We start from the raw sequence: 20,396 nt of genomic DNA on the forward strand, positions 1-20,396 counted from the left end.
CACATAGCTAATAAGTGTCTGAGGCCAGATTTAAACTCAGGTCTTCCTGATTCTAGGCCCCATGCTCCATTCACTGCAGTGTCACCTAGCACCCAGTTGAGATTAGACAATATAAATTTGTAGTGTATCAGCATTTTACAGAACAGGAAATTGAGGCCCAGAGAAGGGTCATGATTTTTCTTCAGGTCAGACAGCTCGGAGAAGTAGGATTTGATTCCTGGGCCTCTGACTAAAAATCTACCAGTCCCCTTCTACCATACGACACCATGCAGCTTTCCAGGAGACCTAGACAATGTTTATGAGGTCCAGTGAACAATTAGGTGAACATTCATACCACTATGAAATGTATCTCCTTCTGACACCTCTGGTGTATCTACTCCTCAGTCCTTAATTCTGAAATTAATTCCTTGCCTGGGAGCCCCATTTGTATCTCAGTGAATTACTTCTGATCCTGAATAGGAGTGGAGAAGGTGAATGGGTTACTGGTAATCAGGCTTGAGGTTTAGGGAAGTGTAAGTAGCTTTAGTACACAGGGCCAAAGTATTTAAGGGCAGAAGACAGAGAAGAAATGAATGGGTTATTGACAGGATTGAGACTGCCAAGGCAGGAAAGTCAGGCCAGAGTGGTGCTAGAAATTGGTGAGGAATGTGAGCTCATTATGAGTAGGGCTTATTTCATTCTTTGTATTTCTATCCCCAGAGCTTAGAAAGTGACCAAGAGTTTGTTAAACTCGTCCTATGTGCCTGCCAGGCACTGTGCTAAGCATTGGGGCTACAAAGAAAGGCAGAAACAGTCCCTGGTGTCAGGGAGCTCACCGTCTAATGGGGGAGACAGTGTGCAGACACCTGTGTGCAGACCAGCTCCCCAGTGCATAAATTGGGGATAATCAGTGGCAGGGAAAGTGCAGTTAAGGCGCATGGGGAAAGGCTTCACACAGACGGTGAGACTTTGGCTGAGAGCTGAAGGTAGCAAGGAAAGACAGGAAACAGAGGAGCAGGAAGACCGGTGTGGGCTCCTTGAAGAAGGTGGGATTTAGGTGAGACTAGAAGGAAACCACACTGAAGAGACAAGGGAGGGAGAGTATGTCAGGCATGGGAGACAGCAAGTGAAAAGGTGTGGATGGAGTCAGGAGTTGGCCTGTCTTGTTGGAGGAAGAGTAAAGGAGGCCAGTGCCTCCTGTCACTGCATCACAGGACATACAGAGGGGAATGGGGCATAAGGAGGCTACAGAGGTAGGAGGAGGCCAAGTTATGAAGGGATTGAAAAGGCAGAGGATCTTACCTGAATGTGATAGGGAGCCACTGGGGTTTATTAAATAAGAGGGTGACGTGGTCAGACCTGTGCTTTTGGCAGCTGAATGGAGCAGGGAGGGATACTAACCGGAAAGTGATGGGAATCGTCCAGGAGCGAAGTGATGAAGGCCTGGCCCAGGGTGGTAGCAGTGTCAGAGGAGAGAAGGAGGCATGGAGGAGAGGGGTGGGACTTGGGGAGGCAGGACTTGGCATCTTGACACTTCCCCTGTTTGACCGTAAACGTGAGAGGTCCCAGATGGCACCTAGATCGTCAACTTGGGTGATTTGAAGGATGGAAGTTGGGAAGAGGGGGAGGGTTTTGGGGAAAAGAGAATGAATTCAGTTTTACACATGTTGAGGTTATTTATGGGACAACCAGTATGAGATGGCCAATAGGCAGTTGGAGGTGAAAGACCAAAAGTCAGGAAAAAGGTTAGGGCTGCATAAATAGATCTGAATCATTTGCATAGAGATGATAATTGAATCCATGGGAACTGATGAGACACTGAGTGAGAAACGTTTAGAGGGAGGGAGAAGAGAAGTGACTTGAGGATAGACCTTTGGGACACCCACAAGCTGAAGAGCCAATAAGGGAGACTGAGGAGGAGTAGTCAGACAGGTAGGAGGAAAACTAGGAAAACGCAGAGTCATGAAAACCTAGAGAGAAGAGGGTGGTCAGCATTGTCAGAGGCCAGGCCAAGGGATCAAGAAAGATGAGGACTAAAAAAGACCCATTGGATTTGGCAATTAAAACATCATCGGTGACTTTGGGGAGGGCAGGTTCGGTTGAATGATGAGGTAAGAAGCCAGACCACAGAAAGCTTAGAAGATAATGAGGGAAGAGGAAGTAGATGCACTAATTGTAAGATGGAGGATACTAGCTACTAGCAGTGGACATCAAGGGAGGGGAGCCATGGGCATGTTTGTCTGCATAGTGGACTGGGGGACATTGAAGGTAAGTGAGTGTGGGGGTGATAAGGGCTGAAGGAGAAGTTGCAGGAAGACTTCCGAATGATGTGAGATGACGAGGAGAGAAGAGGAAACCATCAGTGAAAAGTGTCATGTTTTTTTCACTAAAGTAGGAGGTGGGGTTCTCAGCTTAGAAGTACATAATAAAAACTTAATAAATACTTGGCAGTTGGTTGAATAGATTTAAGAGGGTTGGAGGGAAAGCTATAAAATGAGGGAATTGGGCTAGATTATCTAAGTCCCTTATAGGCTCCAACATTCTCTGTTCTCTGAATCCCTGTCCTTAAAAGTACATAGACTTAATCCCTGTCCTTACAAGCACATAGACTTCCCTTGTCAACTTCTACTTTCACATTTATATTACGGTTAATTCTAGGATTGATATGTCCCTTTCCCTTTTCTTTCTCTCTTCTGCTGCACAGTTCATCTTTTAGCCATTCTGTTCTCCTAAGCAAAGAGAGTAAAGTTCAAACTAATCAATTTTCCTACTTGTATATCACCATGGTAAAAATAATTGATTGAGGAGGAGCTTGAAACTTGATTCAGTCCCTAGAGGCAAAAATGATTGGTGGAAGCCAGAGGTTTAATTTTTCCATTTTATCCTTAACCCCCATTAGCCCAGAGAAATGGCTGAATGCTACTCATGCCTGGAATGAGATGGGAGCTGTTGGTTTGAAAGATGGAAAACAATAGTCTTTGTTTCAGAGAGCTTTGGGGCCTACAGAAATGGGTCCTTAAAAAACTAGGAGAGGATAGTGATTAACTTGGCAATAGTGTATACTAAGATGATGTTTCTTTCCATCTCTAGCTCAACATTCAACGTTCTCAAAAGAAAGCATTTGCTGACTTTACAGAGGGCCAAATTCGGTTTATGCCCACCTACAAGTTTGACCCAAAAACAGACAGATGGGATTCCAGGTAATTTAAAGCCTGATGACATGTACCTTTGAAACAGGCTAAATCCCTCCCTAGAGTGCCAGTGGTGAAAAGGATATAATAGAATATCTATGTAGATTTTGTTGGATGAATTGGGGTTTTTTTTAATTTTTTTTGCTTTTTTGGAGGGCAATTGGGATTAAGTAACTTGCCCAAGGTTACACAGCTAGTTCTTTTTTTTTGTGTGTGGGTGTTAAGTGTCTGAGGCTGGAACCGAACTCGGGTCCTCCTGACTCTGGGGCCGGCGCTTTACTCACTGTGTCACCTAGCCGCCCCAAGAATTGGGTTTTTAAGGACTGGTTAAATAATAGGGCGGAAGTGAGGAAGAAACCATTCTTTCCGTTGGTGACATTGGGAAAGCCTAATCCATGCCTCCAGTTCCTGCTCAGTCCCTTCTCATATTTTAATACCACCAAAGATGTGCCTAGGTTTATTACCTTTTTAAAATTTAATTTAATTTAATTGTTTTGCTTTTTGGAGTGGGGAAGGTAGGGCAGTTGGGGTTAAGTGACTCACCCAAGGAGTTTTTTTATGTGTGTGTGTGTGTGTGTGTTAAGTGTCTGAGGTGGTGTTTGAACTCAGGTCCTCCTGACTCCAGGGCCGGTGCTCTGTTCACTGCACCACCCAGCTACCCCAGTTTGTTACCTTCTTATTCATCCATTGCCACTAACAGCACTCCTTCCGCTGCTCTTCTGGATTTTTCTCAAAATCTTTGATTCTTTGACAGAATCACTGTTACAAGGGTTGGGGTGTGGGGGTATCAGAGTGGGGAAGGAGTGATAGCTGTGAGTTTCCCAGAAGAGTGAAGGGGAAAGGCATTTGGGTGATCAGAGCGCAATGGAGGCCTTCCTTAGGAGGGTCTGATCTTTTAATCCGTGCCCCCTCCAGACTTTGGTTACTCTTTAGACAAGTTCTTGCCACATTTTTGTCTTTTTCCCTTTAAAGCCTTGTTGGTCACCGTTTTCTATCTGATAGAACCCAGAATCCTCAGGTGGAAGTGATGGGGCAGGCACCCAGGCATGCTTGACTTCCTTAAGTAGGGATTGGTGTGATGATTCTGCCACTAGTATTGAATTACACAGACACAAACAACACCCCTGAGGTGATTTCAAAAGATCTTGTTATTGTACTTTGTTGTTTCTGTACACATGGTCTGTAGCCACCTTCTACATCCTGGGCAAAGGTTTCCCTCTCCTCTCAGTAGATGATGAACTAGGTCCCTTCCCTGGTCTTCTTTTTTTTTTTTTTTTTAAGCAATTGGGGTTAAGTAACTTGCTCAAGGTTACACGGCCAGTTATTTCTGGGTGTGGTGCTGAGTGTCTGAGCCCGGGATTCGATCTCCAGGTCTTCTCAACACTGGAGCCGGTGCTCTTACTTGCTGTGCTACCTGGCCGCCCCCTTCCCTGGTCTTCGAATATGCTTCAGGCAAAGTTAAATGTTCTTACTTTTGTTTGACATCTCTGAATTTGTATTCGATTATGAGAATATAGAAGTCATAACTTCACAAAAACTTTCTTCTCAGTTTTATATCCCAGATTTGGAGACAGTGAACCCAAAGTTAAGGGGCAAGTAAGTCCCTGTTACTAAGAATGGTGTGTTGGCCAGGCTTCTCATTCTAGAGAAACAGGTTTGAGGCATGATTAGTTGTCTAGGATGGACAGATTCCTTCTGTTCTGCTGCCAACATAGTACATATATATAGAACAAGGGAGAGCTAGGTTTGTGCTCAAGGGTATGTCACTATTGTGACTTCCCACAGCATATCCTTTGGTGTGCCAAGGCAGAGGGGATGCCAGGCTGGATAGACTATTGGGCTCACCCAGTCTGGTGTTGATGCGCTCATTCTCTTAATTGCAGTGGGAAATGTCGCACTCCAGCATGGTGTGACCGAATCCTTTGGAGAGGGACTAACATTAATCAGCTTCGATACTGGAGTCACATGGAACTTAAAACTAGTGACCACAAGCCCGTCAGTTCTCTCTTCCTCATTGGGGTAAGTGCATATTTGGTCATTTTTTTTCACCAAACAAAATGTCTTCCTTTGTTCCTAATCAAGATCAGAAGTAATTCACTCAGATCCAAATGGGGTTCCCAGTCAGGGAATTAATTTCAGAATTAAAGACTGAGGAGTAGATGTGCCAGCAGTGTTTAAAAGAGATGCATATCATAGTAGTATGAATGTTCTCCTAACTTGGACCTCATAAATGTTGTCTGGGTCCCCTGGGAAGCAGCATGGTGTGGTGTGGTAGAAGGGACACGGCAGAAGGGACAAGTCAGACCTAGGGATCAAATCCTACCCCTCCACTGAGCTGTTTGATCTTGAAAAAAATCATTACCCTTCTCTGGGCTTCAGTTTCCTGTTCCATAAAACATTGAGGGTTGAACTAGGTCAGGGATTCTTAACTTGGGGTCTTTGAAGTTGTTTTCTTAAGATTTTGATCAACATATTTCAATAGAATTGGTTTCCTTTGTAATTATGTGTATTTTGTTTTATACATTGACAGATAGGATTCTGAGAAAGACCCATGTCTTACCAGACACTAAACATTAAAGATTAAGAATCTGAATTTAGTAAGCTCAAGGGTACCTCTTAGCTCGAAGTCTTATGACCTTGTGACTTCATTGAAACAGAGCTCTCATTCTCTCTGCCCCCCCCCCCTTCAACAGTCTTACAGTTCCTATTCAAAAGGAGTTAGAAGTTTTCAAAGGCCTGTGATCAACTCTCATATTTCAGCACCTCCAAAGGGCATGGAACATGCCAGCCAGCCAGGGAAACCTGCCTCTGTCATATGGGTGGTTTCTAGGCAGCCAAAACCCTCCAAGGGTATGGGTCTGGTCTGGGATGAAGCCCCATTGGGAGACCCAATTTGGTCCTGATATAGGGCCCCAGCAGGATGAGTAACACAGAGCTGAGGAGGTAATATTTCTGCCTTCTGTATAGTGCTTTACAGTACTTTCACATATATCATCCTATTTGATTTTTATAGCTCTGTGACAGATATAAGTAAAAGAGGAAACTTGAGGCCAAGGGAGGTTAAGTGCTTTGCCCAGGGTCATATGACTACTGTGTGGTTAAGTCAGATCTTCTGATTCCTAATCCAGAGGCCTTTTTACTGTACAATGGTAGTGTTATTATATGCAAGCCATGTTGCCCTGGAAATTTGAGCTCAATCCTAGAGGAAAATATGCAGAGAAATGTAGCTAGACAAAGGTCTTGCACCCCTGCCACCTTCTTTGCAGCCTGGTTTGGCACTGGGCTAGATTCAGGGATGTGACTTGGAAACATATGCATACATAAGGGGTCCTGTAGTGAACCAAGTTTACAGAACAAACCTTGGATGGATCTGAACCTAGCCTGGGCCAGGATCGAGAGTTGGGATATTGTGGGGTGACATCTCTACAGAGGAGAATGCTGGCCCTTCTCATCCTGCCATTACAAAGTGTGGTACCCTGAGTGTATAGCATGTGTCCACGTGGCTGCCTGCAAGTTAGCTTAGGGTTCAGGACATTCTGCTGTTACCTCTTGATATGCAGAAAATAATGGTGGACAGCACACAAGCATCATTCTTCTATTTTGTAATGCTCTAAAGTCCCCCGATCTTCCTAAGTAAAAACCACTTGGGAGGGGTTTGCTTTCCTTTCTAAGACGAGAAAACTATAAAAGATTCAAATCATCTGCTTTTCAAATGAAAAACAATTATAAAAATTAAAATATTTTTCAGTCTCCTACTTTTGGCCAGTTCAAATGGGAAGGGGGCCTTCCTGAATGAGCTAAATGTCCTAAGGAACAGAAGAGAATCTACTTTCTCTAGCTCTCCTCCCCTCAAAACCTACATATACAAAGGCACAGATTTTAAAAAATGAACCAAGTTCATCCACTGAGGCGCTGGGCAGGGGTTATCCCTACTTGACTCATTGCAAGACACACCTCCTCTCAGTCTCCTTCACTCAATCCTTAAGAGACAGAGATCCAGAGTTTCTCTTCAGGCCTCTTTTCTTCTAGGCCCCAGTGATGGGTCTGTGGACATTAGGGATATAGAATTGACATCAGCCTTGGGTACAGATACAGCCTAGGGGTACAGATTGACTGTCTGCCTTGGGTTACATGAAAGGAAAGTAAGCCAGTTCTTTGGAGAAACCATAGCATCCTGCCTAGGGTGCTTACGCATGGCAGTTAGAGAATAAAAGTTCTAGCCTCATGTCATTCATGACCAAGAGAAAGGGGCTGCTGCTGTTGTAGGTGGGCATCACAGGCATAGTGGAGTGGCCAGGATCAAGAGGCAAGGAGTCAGAAGTATTTAATTTCTGGTTTGGCAAGTACCTGATGTAGTCCAGTGGAAGGGAAGGGGAGAAGGAAGAACACTAAGGAGACTGACACCTATCTAGCCCAGACCCTCTCTCCTGCTTCCTGCGTGTTTTTTTTTTTTTTTTGCCTTTCGGAGGGCTGTTGGGGTTAAGTGACTTGCCCAAGGTCACACGGGTAGTTTTTTTTGTGTGGGTGTTAAGTGTCTGAGGCCGGAACCGAACTCGGGTCCTCCCGATTCTGGGGTCAGTGCTTTACTCACTGCGCCACCTAGCCACCCCTCCTGCTTTCTCTTTTTATCCCCGGGCCTACCTTCAATCATTAAATCCAGCTGAGAAGTTGGTCTAGAGTAACCATCATCTTACCCTTCTAGCACTTTAAGGTCTAAGTACTTTCCTCACAACAGTTCAGGAAGATAAGTATTATGTACAAGTGTTATTCCCATTTCACAGAGGAGGAAACTGAGGCTCAAGAGATTAACTGACTTCCTCAGCTGTTAAATGTTGGAGCTAGGAGTCAGAACCAGGTCTCCTGACTGGACCCTTGATATTCTGAAGACAAAGCCTTGGGAGTGTTAATTCTCATGTTCTCCCAAGTGCATCCATCCCTTGGTGCCCTCGGTTAGAGACAGCACAGGGCTGGAAGAGCATTTGCCTGACCCTATGTGGTGTTCGTGTCCTTGCATCATAATATTCTGTAGCCATCTTCTACCCCTTGCTTTTTTTGTGTCTTTATTTATTTATTTATTCATTTATTTATTTAAGCAATTGGGGTTAAGTAACTTGCTCAAGGTTACACGGCCAGTTATTTCTGGGTGTGGTGCTAAGTGTCTGAGCCCGGATTCAATCCCAGGTCATCCTGACACTAGGGCCAGTGCTCTTACTCGCTGTGCTACCTGGCCGCCCCACCCTTGCTCGTTTTAAAGCATCTCATTACCATGCTCCAAGTTATTTGTCCTAATTTCGCATTTCTCACCTGTCAAATCTTGCAAACTTCTCTTTGTTAACTGTCCAGGTTTTGAAAAGTACCTTTTCCCCTATAATAGGGTCTTTGAATTTGCCAGTCAGTGATCGGGGTAGGGGGTGGGGGTTCATTTTGGGGGGAGGAAAGTTGTTTTTTAGTACCGAATACTTTTGATAGAAATGTGTGTTGGGCTATTAATACGGAATTTTAAAATAGACTGTAGGCCTCTTGTGAGACTGACTTTGAAAATTCCACCCTAATACTTTACTTTCCCAATAACACCTACCTGTATTTTGCCATATTTTCCTTTTCTAAAATGGAATTAGTGAGGAAATTCTTTAATTTTTTTTCTTCCCTACCTGGATGTTGAATTTAATAATGCTCTGATCCCTCGTCCCACAGAAATCTACCAAAGGAGGAAAAGGTTTGCCTTTTAGAGTAACATCTCCATCTGCAAAGCTGTTAGTGCAGAGGACTTTCAAGATGAATCATCTTCATGGCTGTTAGCAGAGGGAAGAGGGGATGCCCAGGAGATACTTGTTGTAGGCCATAGAAAATTAACTCAAGGACTGAAAGCTTCCAAGCCCCTCCTCAAAGCAGGTCCATTTTAGTAGGAAGGAAGCCAGACCCAAGGAGCTATGTGCTTTCAAGCTCGTCCCTTAACCTTTCTCATAGCTATTTCTTTATCAATAAAATGGGTGCAATATTCCTTGCCCTTGCTACCTCGAAGAGTTGTGTGAACAAAAAGATTACATTTATTGTAAGAAGTATGAGGTGCTCCAGTTAAAATGCTTCTTCAAATACTTCAAAGATGTGTGATTTAGTCCCTCCACTGATGCATATGGCACCCCCTCAGTAGCTTCAATGGTCTTCCAGAAATGCTGTGACCTGAGCCTACAGCTCAATAAAATTGGCCTTAATACATTATTACAGGAGGGGTCCTAGTGAAGAAACATATCACAGTCATGTCTTGTTGGAATTGAAGTCTCCTAACACTGTCACACATATCTAGGGATAATAGTACTTTTTTTTTTTGAGGGGCAATTTGGGGTTAAGTGACTTGCCCAAGGTCACATGGCTAGTTTTTGTGTTAAGTGTCTGAGGCTGGATTTGAACTCAGGTACTTCTGACTCCAGGGCCAGTGTGATAATACTACTTTTTTTTTTTTTAAGCAATCGGGGTTAAGTAACTTGCTCAAGGTTACACGGCCAGTTATTATTTCTGGGTGTGGTGCTGAGCGTCTGAGCCCGGGATTTGATCTCCAGGTCGTCCCAACACTGGAGCCGGTGCTCTTACTCGCTGAGCCACCTGGCCGCCCCTAAGCAATTGGGGTTAAGTAACTTGCTCAAGGTTACACGGCCAGGTGTTTCTGGGTGGGTGCTAAGTGTCTGAGCCCGGGATTCGATCTCCAGGTCAGTCTGACACTGGAGCCGGTGCTCTTACTCGCTGTGCTACCTGGCCGCCCCAATAATACTACTTTTTAAATTCAATTTCGTAAACATTTATTAAGTGCCTACTCCATGCCAGGCACTGGCACAAAAACCAAACATTCTCTATCCTCAGGTCACTTCTATTCTTAGGGTACAGCCTCTACACAGCTGAGGAAATACAAAGTCATTTGGGTCTGGGAAGGGGCAAGAAAAGCCTTGGGTGGGAGGCATACTACCTGAGCTGAACCTTGAGAGGGGATCCTGAGAGGCCGAGGTGAAGAGAGATAATGTTTCAGCCTGTGCCAAGGTGCCAAGGTGGGAGAAGCAATGCAGATTTGGGGGTAGTCTGCTTTCACTGACCTAGCTCTACTTCTCTAACTTACTCAGCTTGGATGGGAGACCATCCTACTCGTTTAAGTAGCTGCCTTGACTTCACTATTCTTCCACTGGCTTTAGAACCTACCAAAGCCACCGATTTCTTTTTTTTATTATTTTATTTTATTTTTTAAAGCAATTGGGGTTAAGTAACTTGCTCAAGGTTACACGGCCAGGTATTTCTAGGTGGGTGCTAAGTGTCTGAGCCTGGATTCGATCCCAGGTCATCCCGACACTGGGGCCAGTGCTCTTACTCGCTGTGCTACCTGGCTGCCCCAGGCCACCGATTTCTTTTGGCCATTGGTTAATGTGAAGTTGTTATTGAATGCAATAACCGTATCAATAAGCTGTGCTTTGTTACCAACCTTAGCAAATGGGAGAATGTTTCCCCATTTGTTGACCACAATTTGTTGGTCTGTCATCAGGATTTTATTCTAGTATGATTTATAGGATCTATTTTTGAAAATTTGAATAATGTCATGCATCTTGGTTCATCCACAGAGACCAGTGTGTTGCTTCCTCTAACCATTTGCCCTATTGTCTAATCCAGGGGTAGGGAACCTGTGGCCTCAAGGCCACCCGTTTGCCTTCTAGGTCCTTGGGTGAGTCCTTTTGATGGAATCCAAGTTTTACAGAACAAATCCTTTTAAGAGGATTTGTTCTGTGAAGCGTGGGTTCAGTCATAGAGCCACACTTGAGGACCTAGAGGGTCCTTACCCTTGCTCTAACCCTCTAACCATCGTAATAGTTCACATTTCTGTACTGCTTTAAGGTTCATGGAAATCTTTCCTCGCAGGTTTCCAGAGCACATTTGGCTCACAACAACCCTGTGAGGTAGATAGGACAACTTGTATTATTCCCATTTTACAAATGAAAAAACTGAGGCCCAGAGAGGTTAAATAGTTTGTATGAATTCACCTAAGTGTGTAGTCAGGACTCACTTTAGTATTCCACTGTACCACGCTGCCTCTCTTTTTTTTTCTTTTTGGAGGGGGGAAGGCAGAGCAATTGGGATTAAGTGAGTTGCCCAAGGTCACACAGCTAGTTTTTGTGTGTTAAGTGTCTGAGGCCGAATTTGAACTCAGGTGCTCCTGACTCCAGGGTCAGTGCTCTATTCACTGTGCCACCTAGCCACCCCTAAATACATATTTTTTCTTTGTTTTTTGGAGGGGGGAAGGCAGGGCAATTGGGGTTGAGTGACTTACCCAAGGTCACACGGCTAGTAAGTGTTAAGTGTCTGAGGCTGGATTTGAACTCAGGTTCTCCTGACTGCAGGGCTGGTGCTCTATTCACTGCGCCACTTAGTTGCCCCTTGCCTCTCTCTTAGTATTAGCACTCATTATCAGTGTTATTATAAACCATAATAATGACAGCAGCGCCTAGTACATGTCAGACCAGCTGGTGTCACTCTGGCTTACTCGCCAACTCACTTTTGCCATGTCATATTTCTTTTACTGAAAAATGTAGGAAAAATATTGTCTGGAATAGTTGATTATTATCCACTTTCTCCATCATTTGAAGTTTTAATTCACAGGCAGCCGGGTAAGTGCCAGCCACCGTGTTTATCTTAAAGGGGTGTCTGTAGGGCTCAGTGTCATCCAGGCATTTGCCTCAATGATCATTTCAGGATTGTTTGAAGGCTTGGAGGCAGTGAGGTATAGGAGGAGGATGAAACTGAAAAGTGGCCTGTTTTCTTTCAGGTGAAGGTTGTGGATGACAGAAGATACAGGAAGGTATTTGAGGACAGCGTTCGCATCATGGATAGAATGGAAAATGATTTTCTTCCTTCATTAGAACTCAGCAAGAGGGAAGTGAGTAGGATCATGTGCCTTCTTTGCATGCCATATATGCTGGCTAGCCCAGAGGAAACTGGGATTACTTCCCTTTTAAAGACTGGGGAGTAGAAACCTAGAAGCTGGATTTGGTCACAGGGCCACTAGCAATAGGTGACTCTGTTGAGAGGCTCTTGAGACACCAAGAGTGGTGACCTAGAGAGATAGTATTGACTAGGCCCATCCAGTTAGTTATGCTAACCAACGTGCATACCTGCCCCGATTATTCTGCACTCCCAGCCTCTATTTAGGTAGTCAGTTATAGAGCTAATAGGGAGACATGTAGCAGAGGAAGCATGTGGGAGGGCATGGTCTCGGCTTACTTATGGAGCCTGGCTAGTAGCAACACATTTAGCAAAGACTAGCTCTCTTGCCCATTACCTAGAACCTCTTTGAAGCTGCTGGCACAGTTGTGTTTCCCCTGTTGATGACATGAATTATTTATTTATGCCTTTTTTTCATTCCCTAGTTTGTATTTGAGAAGGTGAAATTCCGTCAGCTGCAGAAGCAGAAGTTCCAGGTTACCAACAATGGCCAAGTGCCATGTCATTTTTCCTTCATCCCTAAGCTCAGTGACAGACAATACTGCAAGCCCTGGCTTCGGGCTGAGCCCTCTGAGGGCTGCTTAGAACCAAGTGAGTTCCTTCCCTTATCTTTGGCACACGTGGCACAAGACTGCCGGACATTTCTTTCCCTTGCCTTTTCTAGCTCTGGCTCTTATTTCACTTCCTTTTGTTCACAGCGGTGATGTTTTGTGTTTCTAACCTCTACCTATTATAGTTTTTGCTTTTAATTTTATTTACATTGCTATAACTTTCTAGCACATCCATATATATCCCTCTATCCTTCCCTAAAAATAGAACCCTTCCTTGTAACAGAAGGATAAACGTTAAGCTAAACAAAGCAACACATTGACCATGTCTGATAGCATATGCCTTATCCTGTACCCATAATCCACCACCTCTTTTCTCTCATCATTATAGTGACATGAACATTCTGGTGTCAACATTGGTCTGATTGATCTTTTAATGGTGTTATCGTTATTATTGTCTGTTTTCTCCTGGTTCTCCTCAGTTGAGCAAATCTTATTTCTCTGTGTTTCTGATATGAGTACAATAATGTGCCATTATGTTTCTACACCACAGTTTCTTCAACAGTTGCCCAGTCAATGGATGCCTCCTTTGTTTCCAGTTGTTTTGTTACTACAAAAAAGTCTTTCTATGAATATTTTGGTATTAGGATTTTTCCCAATTTGTCTTTGACCTCCTTGGGATACATATACCCAGTAGCAGTATCAAAGGGTTTCAACAGTTGAATTACTTTTATAACATAGTTCCCAATGGCATTTACTAAGATAGTTCCCAATCATTTTCCTAGAGCAAGTGCACTGATTCCAAGGCCCACACACAGTGGTATTCATGTGCCTCTGTTTCCACAACCCATCCTACTTTGTTTCTGTCCTTTATTATCTCTGCCAGTTGGCTGGGTATCAGGTGAGACCTCCGAGTTGGTCTTATTAGCAATTTGGAGGGTTTTTTCATACAGTTGTTAATAGTTCACATTTCTTCTTTTAGAGATTCTTATTGCTTTTCCTCTGGAAGTTTGCATAGCCAAGCTCTGTCTACCTCATTTCAGATGAAACAATCGACATTTCCTTGGACGTCTATGTCAGTAAAGACTCAGTGACAATCCTCAATTCAGGAGAAGATAAGATTGAAGATATTCTTGTCCTTCACTTGGACCGAGGCAAAGATTACTTCTTGACCATCAGTGGAAGTTACCTCCCAAGCTGCTTTGGCACATCCTTGGAAGCTTTGTGCCGAATGAAAAGACCAATTCGAGAAGTTCCTATTACCCAACTCATCGACCTGGTAAGGAGCATTCCTACAAGAGGAACATTTACCGTGCTTTAAATCTCCCCTCCTTGTGCCAGTGGTCTTGCATCGATCTTTGACATTGTCTGGTTTTGTTCCCTTCCAGCCTTGGATTAATAACATAATTCTAAGGTGACTTCAAAGCCAGTAAGAATAGAGGGAAACAAAAGGTCGTAATGTGTATCTGGGGCTGGGCGGGTAGTATGATTTGACAATGCTAACCCCAGTGAATGAAATTTAAGCCTTCCCATTTCAAAGAAAGCATTTCCTCATATGTTATCTTGAGTAGTCTCCCAACAGCCTTCTAGGGTAGGTATTCATTCACAGCCTAACCATGTTCCCAGTGCAGAAATCTGTGCAGGTGAGCATGCTGGGGAATAGACACAGTAACTCAGTTAACATCTCCTGGCAAATCCATGTTAGAACCAGGACTAGAAATGAGGTCTTCTAACTGTTGCCTTCTAAGAACTCTTCTAAGCCTGTTTTTCTCTTGGCTATCATTCACTCTCTCTAATGAACCCAGGTGGTTTTCTAGAGTAGGGACCATTGAGTATGTAGCTTGCTTAAAAGAGAGTTACTCTCTTTCTCCAGTCAAACCATGATGAAGCTGATTATGAAAGTGTTACTTATCCTGGATATTAGAAAATTGATAAAGACTTTAATAAGGAACTTTTCTCCTCTTTGTAAATGGTCTTAGGTTTTTCTACATACCTCTTCTGGCTCCAAAAGGGAACTCTTGGTCTTGACCCAGACTAAATAAGGTGAAATGATGGCCAAACATGACATTAACATTCAGGCTTAAGCATTTGGCACAGCTGTAGCAAATGATTGGCTTGGCCAAGAGAAGGTGCAGCAGCAGGCAGCTGACTTGTCTGGGGGTAGTTTGTGGATAGTCTGTTCTGTTGCCATAGTGTTTCAGCTGTGACTCAAATAGATCAAAACCCTTCAGTCCAATCCCTATATCCTTCCTTGAAGTTTCTTTATTTCCCTATAACATTCTTACTGCTGCAACAGGGTTCTTTAATCCTGTTTGAAAGAGAATGATTTCCCTCAGCACATCAGAGTCCAACATCGTCCATTTATTTCTCCTCATACCTGTTTTCTTCCATCTCAATATCTTTCTTTCACATTTAAGACTTCACCATTTAGAATGCCAGTGATGTCATTTAATAAAGATCCTTTCCCAGCTTTATTTTTGATTGGTAAAAGCTGGGAAGCCACCCACACTGGTGTACTCCTCCGTTGGCACTCATTCTCCCCTGAAGTTCAGCCACCACAAAGACACCATTCCTATTACCAAGCAGTAAAATGCTATTGGGTCCAAGAGTTAAGCCTAATATGTAAGGGTATTCATTCACAGCCTAACCTGCTGGCTCTTTGGTCTTTGGCCCTTCTTTATAAAGGAAAGGGTGAGCTAAAGTATATTCTGCTTAAATGATCTCCCAATCCTTAGAAAGAGAATTCTTTTAAATAGAGTTCTGGTGAAAATCACTGTTTAGTTATAACCTGCATTCTGCTAGTCTTTCTCCTTCCAGAGTGTGGGCTTTGGTATTTTCATTCACTTGACAGCTCATAATATTCAATATTCTTCAATTCCTGCATTCTCCCTTAACAGGGGCCATGTTTCAGTGCTAAGTGATTCGAGTTAATGTTTGGCAGCAGAGAGCAAATCTAAGATTACTTGTGAGCTGTCTTTAATACTTCACATTCCCATCCTGTCAATTGACTTGATATGACCTTCTGAAACATTTGCCTTTAGGTCTTAATATTTTTCATGTTCCCAGTCATAAGAAGGTAGGTAAATGTTATGAGGTAGTAGTATCAGAAGCTGGCGTACTGTGCTTTAAGATGTGGATGCATGGGGCGGCCAGGTAGCACAGCGAGTAAGAGCACCAGCCCCAGAGTTGGGATGACCTGAGGATCGAATCTGGGCTCAGACACTTAGCACCCACCCAGAAACTCCTGGCTGTGTAACCTTAAGCAAGTTACTTAACCCCAGTTGCTTAGGGGTGGCCAGGTGGCTCAGCGAGTGAGAGCAACGGCTCCAGTGTCAGGATGACCTGGGGATCGAATCCAGGCTCAGATACTCAGCACCACACCCAGAAATAACTGGCCGTGTAACCTTGAGCAAGTTACTTAACCCCAATTGCTTTAAAATAAAATTTAAAGAAAAAAAAAAAGATGTGGATGCAAAAAAACAAGATAAAGCTCTTTTCCCCACGGGTCTAGAGTCTCTGTTTTCTGACCAGTGTTCTTTTTTTTTTTTTCTCTTTTTTTTTTGGCCTTTTGGAGGGGGAAGGCAGGGCAGTTGGGGTGAAGTGACTTGCCCAAGGTCACATGGCTAGTAAGTGTTAAGTGTCTGAGGCAGATCTGAACTCAGGTCCTCCTGACTCCAGGGCCAGTGCTCTATTTACGACACCCCCTAGCTGCCCCAAGAACAGTGTTCTTAATCACCTTTCATGGTGCCTGTGACTTAGGCCATTGTATGTAGCTTGCTTGGTAGATATTTATTTGCATGTTGTGTCCCCCATTAGATTGGCAGCTCTGTGGGGTCAGGGACTGTCTTTTGCCTCTTTTTGTCTATCCCCAGCACTTAGAACAGTGCCTGGCACATAATAGGTGCTTAATAAATAAATGTTGATTGATTGATTAGGCCATTCCTAGCAAGTTCAAGTTTAGAAAAGACAGATGAGTGTAGGTGTCTTCTAATTTTTTCTGACAAAAACAATCTGTGTCTTTTCTGTTTATGGGAGACTGCAGAAGCTCCTCCTCCTTTTCCAACATTCATTCAGTACACCCAGGCTACGTGATGTCTGGGCTCCATCTTGGGCAGCATGAGGTTCATGCCCTGGTTTAGTCGGGTGATGCCTACCCCCACCAGACCACAAGCTCCACAAGAGCAGGAACTAGGTTGGATTGTTTTTGTTTGGCGTCAATGTGTATCACCAGCATTTAGCACAGTGCCTTATAAATAGAAAGCATTTGATTGACTGAGAAATGGAGGCAGGCTAGAAATGAGGGATTTCATGAGGAGGAAAGAGATGTCGTTTCACTGATATCAAGAACTCCCAGATGAGGAAATTCCCTCTACCAGTGCATGTTGCTTCTCTCAGTTGCCAAGACCAGTGGGAAGTTAAGTGCTTTCCATGAAGTCACATAACTAGTATGTGTCAGAAACAGGACATGGAACCTAGGTCTGCCTGATTCCAAGGGCAGTTCTCAGCATACTGTGCCAGACGGTCTTGTGGGGAGAAGTTATTGTAAACTGGGAATGAGATGACTAGAGCCTGATGGAAGGATTGGAGTGGATTTGGCTCATTTGGATGACCCCAAGGGGGAAAAAATGGTTGAGGAATAGGTAGCCGAACCATTTAGGGGAGAAAGAGGAGTCCCTTAGGAAGGGAATAAGAATAAAAAAGCACTGAGAGATGAACTTTTAGCTCCAAGTTCCTTCAGTATCTATTTACTTTTTCTCCGACCCACCTGACCCCTCATTCCCCACTTCTTCTGTTTATAGTTAGAGAGCTTTGATTTCCAAGAGCTGTTTTGCTTTTGTGTTTTGAAGTCGGATTCACATTGTTCAAGTATGAGATTTCATGTACTAAAAAAACCATCGTCCGTGTAACTGTGATTTGTTAAGGAAGGCCTAAGTGGTCACCACACAGCACAAACGACACTCCGAAGCACAATACTGCCCAGCCGGTGGCCCGTCCTGGGGAGCAGTTCTTTCATAGGCCACAGACCACTGGCTGGGCAGCTTTGTGCTGGGAAGTGTCATTTGTGCTGTGTGGTGACCACTTAGGCCTCCCTTAACAAATCTGACCTACCCTTCCTTGACTAAGTGAAAGGGACCTTATTGGGCACCTTATGGACCCCAGAGTAGGCTGTTGATTGGTCACATAGCAGTTTCCTTTTTCAGGCTTGAGTCTAATATTGAACTTCTCCCTATTTTCTCCTTGCCTCTTCCCAGACATATGGGCTTTTGACAGAATAGCTGCTGTCTTCACCCTCCCTCCCCTCCAAGATAATCACCAAACTCTGTCCGTTCTCCATTCATTCATTGATGTGACTTTTTCATATCAATCCTCTTCCTAGCCATCTTCACTCCTAGCTCACTTCCTTATAGCCCCAGGCTAAAACAAACAAGGAAAATGAAAAGCAACAGGAGTACATGTCTTGTTCTAGGAATTTAAGAGTTCTTGCCCTTCTCTCACCCCCCTGTGATCATTCATTTCACACTTCCTTTGTGTACAGTTTGCCTCCCAACTAGTTTTCTTCCTTCTGTCCTCTTCTTCTTTTTAATCCAGCTTGCATCCCATCTTTGGATTAATATTTCTAAAGCACTGCTTTAATCATATCACCCTCTGGCTCAAAATGTTTCTGGGCTGCTGCCCGTTGCTCACAGTTCAGACTGCTTAATCTGGCATCATAGGCTCTCTGTATCATGGCTCCAAGCTACCTTTTCTGCCTAGTCTCCCACTACTCCTCTACCTATACCACAATTTCCAGTGAAACTAGTCACAGTGGCTTCTGGATGTTGCCTTATATGTCTTTACCTCACCACCTTTGCCCATGGTCATGCCATTCCTCTTGCTTAGAATGGCTGGCCCACCCCTTCCCCCTTTTTCTCAAAATCTTAGCCTTCTTTCAAGACTACTTAAAAGTGACCATCGACACTGAAATGCCACCATGTGTTGAAAAGACTGGGTAAGTTAGAGGACATCAGTTCAAATCCCTACTCTACCACTTCCCAGCTACGTGATCTTGGACAAATCATTTCCTCTTTTTTTGCCTCAGTTTCCCCCTCTTTAAAGTGACAGAGTTGGACTAGGTGACTTCTAAGGTCTCTTCTGGTTCTAGAACTATGATCCTATTGTGACCTTGAACATATCACTTCCCCTGCCTGGGTCTCAGTTTCCTCTGATGAGAGATTAGTTGGCTTCTGAGGTCCCTTTCATCTCTAATCCTCAAAAGTCTTATAGGCGAACATGTTGCCTTATCACTCAGTTGGCATTTACTGATTGGTATCATTAGTCATTAGTTCTAGAATGTGTATGTAGGTGTCTTAGTTGATATTTTTTTTAGCTCAGGACACATCTCATATTTCTTTACAGCATGCTAATGCAACAGGTACACATAGTAGGTATTCAATACTGATTGGCTTAATTCGTTGATGAAAATGTCCCTGAGTTCTTGTTGGGCAGGTTTTTTGGTTACAAGTAGAGGGACCCTTTGGTATCTTCACACTTGTCATGAACTAATAAGAGACAGTCTAATGGGTTTTCCTTTTGTTACCATACCCAGTGGTTGGGTTCCCAAGGCAGCTCCCAGAAAATTTAATGATATACTTGAAGGAAGGCTAATGTTGTGTTGGTACTGCCAGTACTGGTACTATAGAACCAATTGCCATGTCTGACAGCATCTTTTTGGGGAAATTCATGTGGAATTCCAACTGGAGGTGCTCAGAACCCACTTCCCCCACCAACTGAGCCAAAGCCATAAGACTCTCCCAACTCCAAACTAAGAATGGCAGCTACAAGAGATCTGGGGGGAACCTTTGGCTTGCACAATGTTCTCAATCTGGGTGGGTTCCCTATTACCCCTTTCTTTTTCTGAGACTCCTAGTAATTGATCTACCCACTTCTCTTTCCACTGTTATCACCTGTTGCTTACAACCAGTTTCTCCCCTGTTTTTCTGTGCCTGAAAAACCCCCACAACCCATTTGATGTTTTCTAAGGGTTTTTACAACAGAAGAAATGGGACTAACAAGGTTCATGCCTTTTTCTGTTGGCTTCCTGCCTCCCTTATCTTTTTTCACTTAAGTCCTCTCTGTAGAGAAAGGCAAAGGTGGAAAATAAGTGAGAATGGTGGACCTTGGGATACTTAAAAGCACTGAAGTTAGATTAAATGCCAAGAGTCAACCAGCCTAGTGGGCCACTGGAAGGAGGGGAGACAAAGAGATTACATGGGGATGCCCAGCTTTTGGGTTGGAGCAATGGTGGTAGTGACGTGTTGGGGGAAGAAGAATGATTTCTTGGAGGATTTTCCACCTTCTTTCAATCTTGGTCACCTTGGTCCTGTTGCTGTAGATATACTCAGACCAGTACCTCAGTGAGGTGAGAATGGATAGGCAGAAATGCGGTCTTCAGTGGGCAAGAGGGAAAGAAAGTTCCTAGGGCCAACTGGTTAAGGTCATACATACCCAGTTAGCCATTTATAGATGGGGGTGTTAAGCCAGGGATTGCTGATGGGTTTTTCCCCCCATTAAAAAAAGCCAAAAATACATTTTTTTTATAATAATTACTCAGAGTAAGTTTCCCTGGGACTGATTCTTCTAGCATATATAGAAAAAATTCAGAGAGAGAGAGAGAGAGAGTGTGTGTGTGTGTGTGTGTGTGTGTGTGTGTGTGTGTGTGTGTGTG

The 20,396-nt window shown here is 43.8% G+C and overlaps 1 protein-coding gene across 3 annotated transcripts in view; it reads left to right on the top strand.

The window, feature by feature from the left end:
* OCRL (OCRL inositol polyphosphate-5-phosphatase) overlaps window positions 1-20,396 on the top strand; it is a 55,140-nt gene that overhangs the window by 24,957 nt on the left and 9,787 nt on the right. For all 3 annotated transcript variants that reach the window (XM_069074045.1, XM_069074044.1, XM_069074046.1), the window contains exons 13-17: window positions 3,070-3,179; window positions 5,054-5,189; window positions 11,968-12,078; window positions 12,569-12,734; window positions 13,735-13,970. In XM_069074045.1, coding sequence (XP_068930146.1) covers window positions 3,070-3,179; window positions 5,054-5,189; window positions 11,968-12,078; window positions 12,569-12,734; window positions 13,735-13,970 — 759 coding nt within the window. The remainder of the gene's footprint in view (window positions 1-3,069; window positions 3,180-5,053; window positions 5,190-11,967; window positions 12,079-12,568; window positions 12,735-13,734; window positions 13,971-20,396) is intronic.

Source organism: Petaurus breviceps, unplaced genomic scaffold, assembly GCF_028583685.1.
Source record: "Petaurus breviceps papuanus isolate PSGF00001 unplaced genomic scaffold, PetGlider_PUasm1.0 90881, whole genome shotgun sequence".
Taxonomy (NCBI): Eukaryota; Metazoa; Chordata; class Mammalia; order Diprotodontia; family Petauridae; genus Petaurus; species Petaurus breviceps.